A 9863-nucleotide genomic window follows, 5' to 3' on the forward strand; every position below is an offset into this window, starting at 1 on the left:
GAGCCGGGGCCGGTGCTGCTTGGGCTGGAGCACCGGCTTTTATCTCTAGAACCTCATGTAATGTACTAATGCTAAGAAAAATTGTTCAAAAAAAACTAACGCTAAGAAAAAAATAGTCCTCTAAAATCAAAATGTAATCTGGTTTTAATTATTTTAGATCCCTTGTCTGCTTCGGCATCTCCTTTGTATATATCCTTTCTAGCTCCACCACTGGTTTCGAGTAATCCCTTGGTTCTCAGGCAACTGCAGCTACAGCGGGGACCGGAGTGACATCTTAAAAATTAGGAGGCTGTGTTTGGCTGAGAGTTTCTGCGGCTAATAGATGAACAGGGCGCAGATGTTAGGATATGATGAATATGACGGGAGGCAGGGAGGGAGCACCAGCAGGCCAGCAGCTACTATTACAGCTCTAGAAAATATGGATATGGAGCTTAAATAAATATCATATATGACGGCCGGCTAAAGGAGGATAAAATCAGATGGCGTGCCGCGACCGCGATCGATCCCTTCTCCTCTGCAAGAAAGCAAGATCCAAATACGGCGACAAGTCAAAAGGCGGGAGGGACATCATCGAGCACAACTGCAGCCCAACCGTCTCCCTCTCGCACAAGCAACGTCTTCTTCCCCCTGCGCGAGAAAAGAGAGCCTTTGCCGCTACTCGACTCCGATTCGAACCCCTCACACTCACAGGGCAGCAGCCACAAGGCAAAAGCCATTAAAAAAATTCTCTACTCAGAAACAAAGCCCAGGGCTGTCCATTCCAATTTTTTTTCATTTCATTTCATTCCATCCGTGCAAGCAAAGCAACAAGCCTCGATCGGGCCGTCGTCGGTTATCTTCCGGCCGGCGGGAAGGATCGGAGACGGGATCGGATGGGCGGCGCCGGGCCGCTGACGTCGTCGTGGCGGGCGGTGGCGGCGGCCGCTGTGGCGCTGTGGCTGGTCCTGGCGGTCCTGGCGCTGGCTGTCCTCTGGCTGCCGCTGCTCTGCTGCGCCGTGGCCGCCGTCCGCTTCCTCAGGGTCAGGAGGAAGCTCGTGGCGGCCAGCAGGAGGAGATCATCTCGTGGCTGCTGCGACGGCGGCGAAGGCCGCGGGGCGGAGGAGATCACGATGGTGGATGATGTCGGAGGCCGGCTCCGGCTCAGGCTGCTGCAGCAGTACCTCGACGACCAGATGGAGCTCGTCGGAGGAGGAGCAGGCCACGAGGAGCAGGAAGAAGAAGGAGCCTCCGCTTCTTGTTGATCCGACGGCGAAACAGTAGTAGTGTGCTAACTGATGCTAAGAAGAGACAGAGAAACTGAAACCCAAAGCTTTCCTTTTTCATTTCGGTTTGCAGAATTGCAGTTCGTAGCCTGTAAAACAGGGGAGTTAGCAAAATGAGTTTGCAATTTCTTCCTCGATTGTTGACTTGCAGCTCTTCCCACTGACATGATGTAAATGTAACCGTGTTATACAGTTCGCTGTCAGTGTCATACTAACTGCATCATTCGGCGCAATTTTGCGATCCGGTATCGAATTGTAACAGTGTCTCAAACTTTAATATTTTTTTAAGAAAAAAACTAACCTGCTGGTGCAACAAAAGGCCGGATTGGCGGATTGAGATATGGGCTTCAACCAGCCGTTTCTTTCTTTCCCGTTGATGCTTTTGATGAGAAGCATGCAGATCTTGTTAGCCAACAATTACTTGGAACCGCTCGAGAGGTGCCTAATCGTCGCCACGTTGAACTTGATTCGCTTCTTTTTTTCATTCGGAGTGGTGTTTTCCTCTCACAAATTCTTTTAGATTTATCCAGATTTCTCCCAACGAATGGCCCCATTCCGGGTCACACTGCGCACAATCAACCTACAAAAGTGGGCGATGCGGAGGAGAGGAGCAAGAGCAACGCGGCGCCAATTGCTCCAAACCATGCATGCATTTTGTTTTGTCACATCAGCGTTCATTCATCAAAGCCTCCAAAGGTGATGGCCACCGACTGAGGGACCTCTGGTCCTTTGACAACCGGCCACGGCCAGCAACCACACAATCTGAAAAGTGACGAAGCACTACTTCGCCGCGTAGAATTTTGGTATTCTTCTTCACGCTGCGCCTTTAATTTGCGCCCTTATCCTTTTCTTGTACGTGAAAATTAAAACGCAGCTGTGCCATGTGTTTACATAATGATGCGTTGAAAATGTCAGAATTTACATTGAAGAAGCGGCAATGTTAGCTTTATGGAGAACATAATATAATACATATACATTGTATATCCGGACTGAAACTCTGAAAGCTACGAAACACTTGTGCAGTACAGAGCCCGTATGATGAAAATGTAATACGGGCAACAAATACTGAACACTTTAGGACCCGTTAATGGTATGCATGCGTCCAGTGTCCTTCAACAGTTGAGAGAGCGAGCATCATTACTCTTGAGAAAAAAAATCCAAGATAAAGTGCAAGAACAAGTAAAATCGAAAAGCCACTGAGCTGGCGGCAACGGAGGCAATGGGACATGCCCTGTTCGCTTCGCTGAAAAAACAAATCGAAATATTGTTTCAGCTGATTGTTGTGAGAGAAAAATATTGTTTCAGCTGAAAAAGACAGATTATAAGATAAGCGAGCAAGGCCATGGGCTCAACTGAACGACCTTCTTCTTCTTCTTTTTCTTGTAGCAGTAGAGTAATACTCCCTCTGTTCACTAAAAAAATGTAATTCTCGCTTTCTGAGGAGTTAATCAGTCTGAATTTTGACTAAAATTATATAAAAAAAAATACGAACATTCATAATGCAAAATTAGTATCATTAGATTAGTCATAGAATATATTTTTATAATAAATTTATTTAGAGATATAAATATTAATACCATTTGTTATAAACTTAGTTAAATTTAAGCTACTTTGACCGACACGGATCTCGTAATTGCGTTCTTTTCTGGACGGATAGTACTAGAACTGATGTTGCATCGGGAGCACATGGACACGGAGGAGCCATGGATATGGAGGGTTCTCCAGATCTGACTCCTGACAGGCATTGAATTGCACTTGCTGCACCCATGAGCAGCAGCAACTGCAGCTTGATCTGCTGCAAGTCACCCATGGAATATGGATGGACACATTGCATTGGGCGTGTCGTCGTCACGGCAGCCGGCAGGTGATCATGGTTGGCTGATCGCAGCTCCAGAGTCTCCAACTCCTTTGAAAGCAAAACAAAGAAACGAAATCAATGAACTGTCAACACTTGAATTGATTTTCCACCAAGTGCACTGTGTAGTGCCCTCACTTTCACTTATTATTGTCCACCAAACGCACGGGCATACTGTATGGTACTTTGATAATGTCGCATTTCCATTGCTTTTGGAATCTCGGTAACAAAATGTTGCGTGTTAGGGTTTTGCTTGCATGACGAAAACGCTGGGACTTTGGCTACCATTTGCTTCGGCCACCTGGGGTGTTTTTTTTTCTTTTCCTGACCGCCTGGGGTGTCGCACCTCCGGTTCCTGTTTAAACTCTCTTTTTCTAGTGCACGGTGAATTGAAACAAAAAAAAGAAATAGAGAAAAGCAAATGAAACTTTTAGATAAAAAAAATGAAAACATGGTGAATCTGTGATCCGCCTCCCCCTGGCCTGAACCTGTTCTGCGAAGAGGGGTGGTTGGACTTGGACGGAACGAGAATCAGCAGCACCGCCCGTCGTGGACTCTACTGCTGTGTGTTGTCATATCATTCATTTATTGCTCGCTGATCATTTTTTAGTTGTGTTAAATCACACTCGTGAAGGTACCCCGTCCAATATAAAATATCATTCTCGCGGTCCAAAAAATCAAATATTTTTTATTTAACTAAATATAAGAAAAATATTAATATTTATGTTGTATAATTAGTATTATTAGATAGATCGTTAAGTATATATTTATAATAAATTTACTTAGAGATGTAAATGTTGCTAATATTTTTTCTACAAATTTAGTGCAACTCAAGAAAGTTTGACGAGCATGCTCATAGAGACTCTTTTTATGGGATAAAGGGAGTATATTTTTATTATATTTTTTTCCCCTCTCCTTGGTATGTTCCTATTGTTTCTCAATTTTTTTAATTTTTATTAAAATTGCGACTGTGCCATGTTTTGCATATTAGATGTGTTGCCGGTTCCCGTGTCTTGAGTGCAGCAGGCACCTCTTAACTCTTAAGGCCTCAAAGTGTCTGAATTTACATCAAACCGGATAAAGGATGTCATTTAGAGAAGAGACATTTTGTTTCCTTCTTCTCTATTGAATGGATACCTATATATATAAGAAGTGGACAGGAAACCTAAGAATTTTCGTAACAAAGATTCATCCACTTGTCTCAAAGCTAGAAAGCAGCACTACAGTACATATTCCTGTATATACAGTGAAATTTAACAACAATTACTCAAACATACATATTAACATGGTGTGCATTTGCCCTAGAGCAGCATCTGCAGAAACAAAACAGGGAACTGCAAAGATTCCAGGAACAAGATGGAGTGTAATGTAAGAACAAGCAAATTCCATGGTATATTATATCAGAAAGTTTTTTTTTTCTCCTTTGTAGTTAGGCGTCCCGTTTACATATACAATCAAGGAGTAAGGCAGGGTCTCACTTTGTCAGAAGCCCTCTCTCAAGTCAAGTGTGTTGGATGTCAACATCCACGGCCCAACCCAACCCCCAACTGTATCTCCTCTATAGACCACCCTGAATCAGCGAATCCCTGGTCAATCTTTCTAGCATAATGGTGACACTACCTACAGGTTATGAATGTACAAGATACCTGCCTACGCCTACCTATCTGTGTGGTATCAGCAGTCTCAAAACCAAAACACAAAAGGATTTGCCTCGTGTTTATGCTGTCAGGACTATACCACTACCATCCCATCTTGCTGACACATGCATTCAGGCATTGGGAACGTGTACACCGAATCGTTTGGTTTCCTGAATGCAATGCTCCTCATGTCGCTGTGATGCAGTATTTCCTGCATGTTCTGCTTGAACTGATCCCATCTGAAATTTCAAAAGGATTTAAATAATACACTTCTAAACAAATTATGCCACAACAAAGATTGCCTATCGAGCCATACATTTGAAGGCCAAATAGGAGGTACACTACAATTTGTTGACTGGACTATATATTCAGAAAAGTATGTAAAAGCTACAAAAGGCATCTGTATATTCATCAAAGCAGTTGGTTAGGTAAGGAACAACAGCCTAAGTGGACCATTGATCAAAACATATTGTTTTAAGCAGTCGCTTTAGCAAAGAATTATCATCTGAATGGAATCAAAGATGAAAATTATTCTGTGTGATTTAAGTGTAACTAGCAACAAGTGACAGACTGATTGATTACAGTTACTGATAACGTGTATGATCGCATACAGTTACTAAGTAAATGTAAGATGACTGCTCAAACTGACCTGATATTGGGATCATCAAAAGATAAGACCAGCTTCCGCTTGTCTGGTTTTATTGTCTTCGCATTCCCCCCAAACAGGTAGCGCCTGTGCCCCATCAGAAAGTGAGGGAAGTTTCCCCCTTGTGTTGTCACAAACACTTCGCTCTGAACGCAGACAGTGTAATCTAACGCTGCTAGCTGAGACGAGTGCCCCTATAGAGAATTGGTCGGTGAGTTGGATATAACATAATCCACCAAATAAAAGCAGTATTTATTCTGTCCTCAACCAAAACAGATACTTTTGAACATCAAATGGTTCCAAATTTTTATGTAGTAAATGTAACACCATCATGCATGCATATGAGTGCTGGTGCAAGAAATACCTTGAACTGAGCAAGTTCTTCAGGCGAAGCAAGAGAATCCTTCGTCGTTAAAAGAGGGAACATCTGACGAAGAGGAGCCATATATTTTTCAGAGTTGTATATTTTACCCGAAGCAACATATAGGGAGGTTGTATTGTCGAATCCCATGCCCCGCAGCATCATGCCAACCTGCATAAATTCATTTAGCGAGGACATATCATCTCCAGTAAACCCCTTTTACATATTGAAATATTTTCAAAAGGCAATATCCATAGCGATAACCTAAGCTTAACCAACCAACCTGACTTGTTAACTGAATACAAAAAATGCAGGGGGGAATGCAATAACCAAGCCTATAACAATTTGAAGGAATAAGAATAACTTTGAAAACTGACTGCATGATTCAGTGCATACAAAGCAACTGTCTGTCCAACATAAAAAATGCTTGACTCCCACGAGCTGATCTACTATGACAGTACAGCCTAAGAGGCCTAGACTCAAAATGTGTTTATAGTAGACAAAGACAAAGACAAAAAGGAAATAGGAGGTCCTAACCTCTAAAGGAGTAAGAGGACACTTTCCATCCCTTCTGTTTGCCTCAGGGTTTATCACTCGACCATGCCGACGAAACTTCCCTCTCCAGCTCCTTTCACGAGCATTGTCCATTTCAGTTTTCTCCCTCCAGCCACCATCATATGTACAACATGAAAAGGCTACCATATCCTGAAACATACACGGTATTAGTAGGATGGGAAAAAATGTCATAATTGTGAACACATAAGAGAGACTTGAAACCTCTTCGAAGCGAAGATGCACCGAGACATACTTCCCACCAGTCAACAAACTCTTTTTTGTCATTCGACCAACTAAGTCATCTGAGAGAATTCTTATTGGTTCAGCAAATCTTAATGCGTGGTAGTTTACCAAACACCTCAAGGCCTGGATGTTCAATGGAACTGACTGGGCTAATCTGTTTGAGAATGGGGCTATGCGCACAACCCTGCAAAGAACAGAAAATAAAATGAAACTCATGCTTTGGCTTTGCCCCAGTTAAATCAAGCTCTCTTTATTTTTTCCAGGTTGGGTAGGGGGGGTGTTTTCCGTACCCTAACTCCAGCAGTTTTGGAAGAACATTTTGCACATAGTGGTTTGGAGATGAGTAGGCTTTAGTTCTCATATTTGGTATGCTGCTGATATTATGATTGAAGCGCAGCAAAACATCTTCAGGAAGTTTCTTCACAACTCTTACATGTTCTTTGAGTGTCTCAATGAAATGATCTTCGTCAAATATATCACCAAATTTGCTGAAAGAAATACATCAGGTCAGATAACAACATCTATGATCATTCTCAAATCAGAATGTTAAATTTTCCAATTTAGTGTTTAGAACTTAGACAAATTGCTTCAGACAAAAAGACAGGAATCATAAATTACAAGGGTGTTTAATCATTGCAAGGAAACAAAGTAATAATCAGACAAATAATTACCTAGGATCACGCCAGACGCTATTCAGATGAAATGTTGGGATCACAAGAGTTGCGTTAAGCAAGCTGGCCACAGCAACAGCATCACAGATCTGCATTAGAAAACCTGAGTGAATAATTACTCAACATACTGAAGCTTCCAAGAACTTCAGAAATATAATAGATTAGCATCACAGCTAGTGGACAGGGACCACAGCAGCATTCAAAGTTAGGATGAGAAGAAATATATTTACAAAAAACATATAATAGCACATATGGATAGTCAAGATAATACTCCAGATTGTTTCGGCAGGTCCAAGACAGCAGGCTTTACATTTAGTTAAGAAACTTTAAAGGTCCTACTTCTCTAATGAAATAACCTTTTTTTCCTTGACAAATTCTATGATGTTGCCAGTTCCATGATTTCATAACCAAACTGTTAAAGAAAGCCAGCTCCGTTGAGTACAGTGTACACTAACAAGAATACCCAAATCACTTATTGGTGGACCAAAAATTCACAAGGCACTGGACTTTCATACAAGGCAATGGCAATGGTATATCAAGCACACATTTCTCAAGAATAACAGTCTTGGTACTTACAGAAAGCCGTTGTTGATTTAGACCGCCATTTGCTTCGATCATGAGATAACCATTTGAGGGTGGCAACTCTGAAAATAACCAAAGTGTGATGTAATGTAACATATCAGTAATGGCTTAAACCCATGCCTTGACTATCTCTGCTCGCCCAGTTATTAAGATTATGTGGCACAAGAATAGAAAAGAGTATATTCCAAGCACATATAAATGATTTATGAAACCATACAAAGGTTTCAAAATGGTACCTGATCGAGTCAGCCTACTGTTGACACAAGGCATCCATGGCTCCCCAGAATTCTGGTAATGTGATGTCATTAACTGTATATGCCAAAAAGATAATTTGTTAATGTTAAGAACAAAATCATCTAATAAATGGTCAAAGATTGGTTCCCACAACGGACAAAAGTAGGCAATGCAATAAGGTAATCATTCTACATGTGAACACGTTGCCAGGGAAGTTTACTGATTTATTTTTTAATTTAAAAATGAAACTGAATAACAGAAGTTTACTATTGATTGACTTTCAGATTATTGTATCCGAAGCATGTCTCGTTGGAACCAAAAGAGGTTTAGACTGCAAGCATTAGGTTTCTTGTTTGGCGAAGTATATACAGCTATGAGACAGTTTGTTACTTAGGAGTACGTTGAACTCTTGAGCATCAGAGAAATACGTAACTAAATAAGGTACTAAGATATAGGAGTACTAAAGAAATGCACACAAGAATCCATGGCCCGAAACTGGCGAGAAAGAAACACGGGGGGCGGCCCGAAAACCAAGAAGCATTTCTTTTGTATTATTGAGCTAAAACTCACAGCAAGAACACCACCCGACGAAACAAGAACACATTGCCCACGCATCCCGTGAATTCGCAGAGCGGAAGCAGGAAAAGCGTGGCGAAACTCGCCGAATGTTTCGCTTAATCCTCGCCACTCAGCAAAACGCAGGAAGAGACCGAGCGTTTTTGGGGGGCAAAGAAGCAGGCAAAAAGCACGCGAGAGGCCGAGGCGCTCACCATGCTGCGGCGCCACGAGGCCGAGGCGGAGAGGGAGGAGGCGGAGGCGGACGCGGCGAGCGTGGCGTCGTCGCGCATGTCCGGCCAGAGGCGCTCGAACACGAGGTGGCTGCGGTACACCGACCCTGGCTGAGCATGAGGTGGCTTCTCGTCCGCGGGGCGTGGGCGGGGGCGGCGGCGGAGGGAGGAGGCCACCGTCACCGCCGCCGGGCCCGGGCCTCGGCCTCCCGCCGCCGCGGCCCCGCCCTCGGAGCCGGCGGAGAGCCTCCCGCCGAGCAGGAACACGAGCAGCCCCGCGGCGTAGACGAGCGCGAGGAGCAGGGCGGCAGCGGACGCGGCGCGCCTCCGCGCCACGCCCACACCGCGGCCGCCGCCCGGGCGCCGCCACGCGGCGGGCTTGCGCGCCGCGGCCGCGGCCGCACCCGCACCCGCGAGGGACATCCGTCAGCAGCGGCGGGGCTGGGGCTCGCGCGGGACCATGTGGTGTGGCCTGTGAGCGAGCTTGGGGTTGGGGAGGAGCTGGATGGATGGGAACGGCAGGAAGGAATGAATGGCGGGCGGAGCAGGGCTGGGGGAGGGAGGAGAGATGGAGATGGGGGAAGCGAGACGAGGAGAGAATTGAGAAGAGAAGCGCGGCGCGAGGTGGGTTCTAGTTTTGTTTTGTGCGTAACCGCCGGAATCTGCGTGGCGAAATGACGTGTCATCGTGGGATCACCTCGGATTGCCTATGCTGCACGCTGCTAGCTTTGATTGTTTGCGCTCTTGGTGCGTGTAGCCGGCTTTGGTGCTTAGCCTTCTTCAAATTACTCTGGCAGACATTCTCATTGCTGAAATTGCTGAAAAGACTAGGTGAAACCTTGATTATAAAGGACTAATGTGTGCATCTTGATTGCACAAGAAATTGCTGAAATCCTATGTCATTCTCATTGCTTAAAATTTACTTCAGCTGTTCCTGGTTGAGATTATAAGTATTTTTGGCTCTCGTGGGTACATCGTTTTTCCTATTATAGCGGATATCTAGGTGCATAAGCTTAGAAAAGTCAAATC

General features: G+C 44.2%; 2 protein-coding genes across 2 annotated transcripts; one reads left to right on the forward strand and one right to left on the reverse strand.

Annotated features, from left to right (window-relative positions):
- The first annotated feature begins 544 nt into the window (after nt 1-544).
- Nucleotides 545-1583, forward strand: LOC136509552 (uncharacterized). The gene has a single exon (XM_066504317.1). It carries the CDS (start codon nt 873-875, stop codon nt 1239-1241), a length of 369 nt encoding a protein of 122 aa, XP_066360414.1. The 5' UTR covers nt 545-872; the 3' UTR covers nt 1242-1583.
- Nucleotides 1584-4481: 2898 nt separating this feature from the next.
- Nucleotides 4482-9408, reverse strand: LOC136507997 (O-fucosyltransferase 10-like). Its single transcript, XM_066502586.1, has 10 exons — nt 8817-9408; nt 8049-8121; nt 7807-7874; nt 7231-7319; nt 6850-7047; nt 6539-6743; nt 6299-6466; nt 5765-5932; nt 5404-5594; nt 4482-4993 (listed from the first exon to the last, which is right to left on the reverse strand). The coding sequence occupies exons 1-10, from the start codon at nt 9255-9257 to the stop codon at nt 4849-4851; spliced, it is 1746 nt and encodes a 581-aa protein (XP_066358683.1). The 5' UTR covers nt 9258-9408; the 3' UTR covers nt 4482-4848.
- Nucleotides 9409-9863: the final 455 nt, after the last annotated feature.

The sequence above is a fragment of the Miscanthus floridulus genome, chromosome 15 (assembly GCF_019320115.1).
Source record: "Miscanthus floridulus cultivar M001 chromosome 15, ASM1932011v1, whole genome shotgun sequence".
NCBI lineage: Eukaryota > Viridiplantae > Streptophyta > Magnoliopsida > Poales > Poaceae > Miscanthus > Miscanthus floridulus.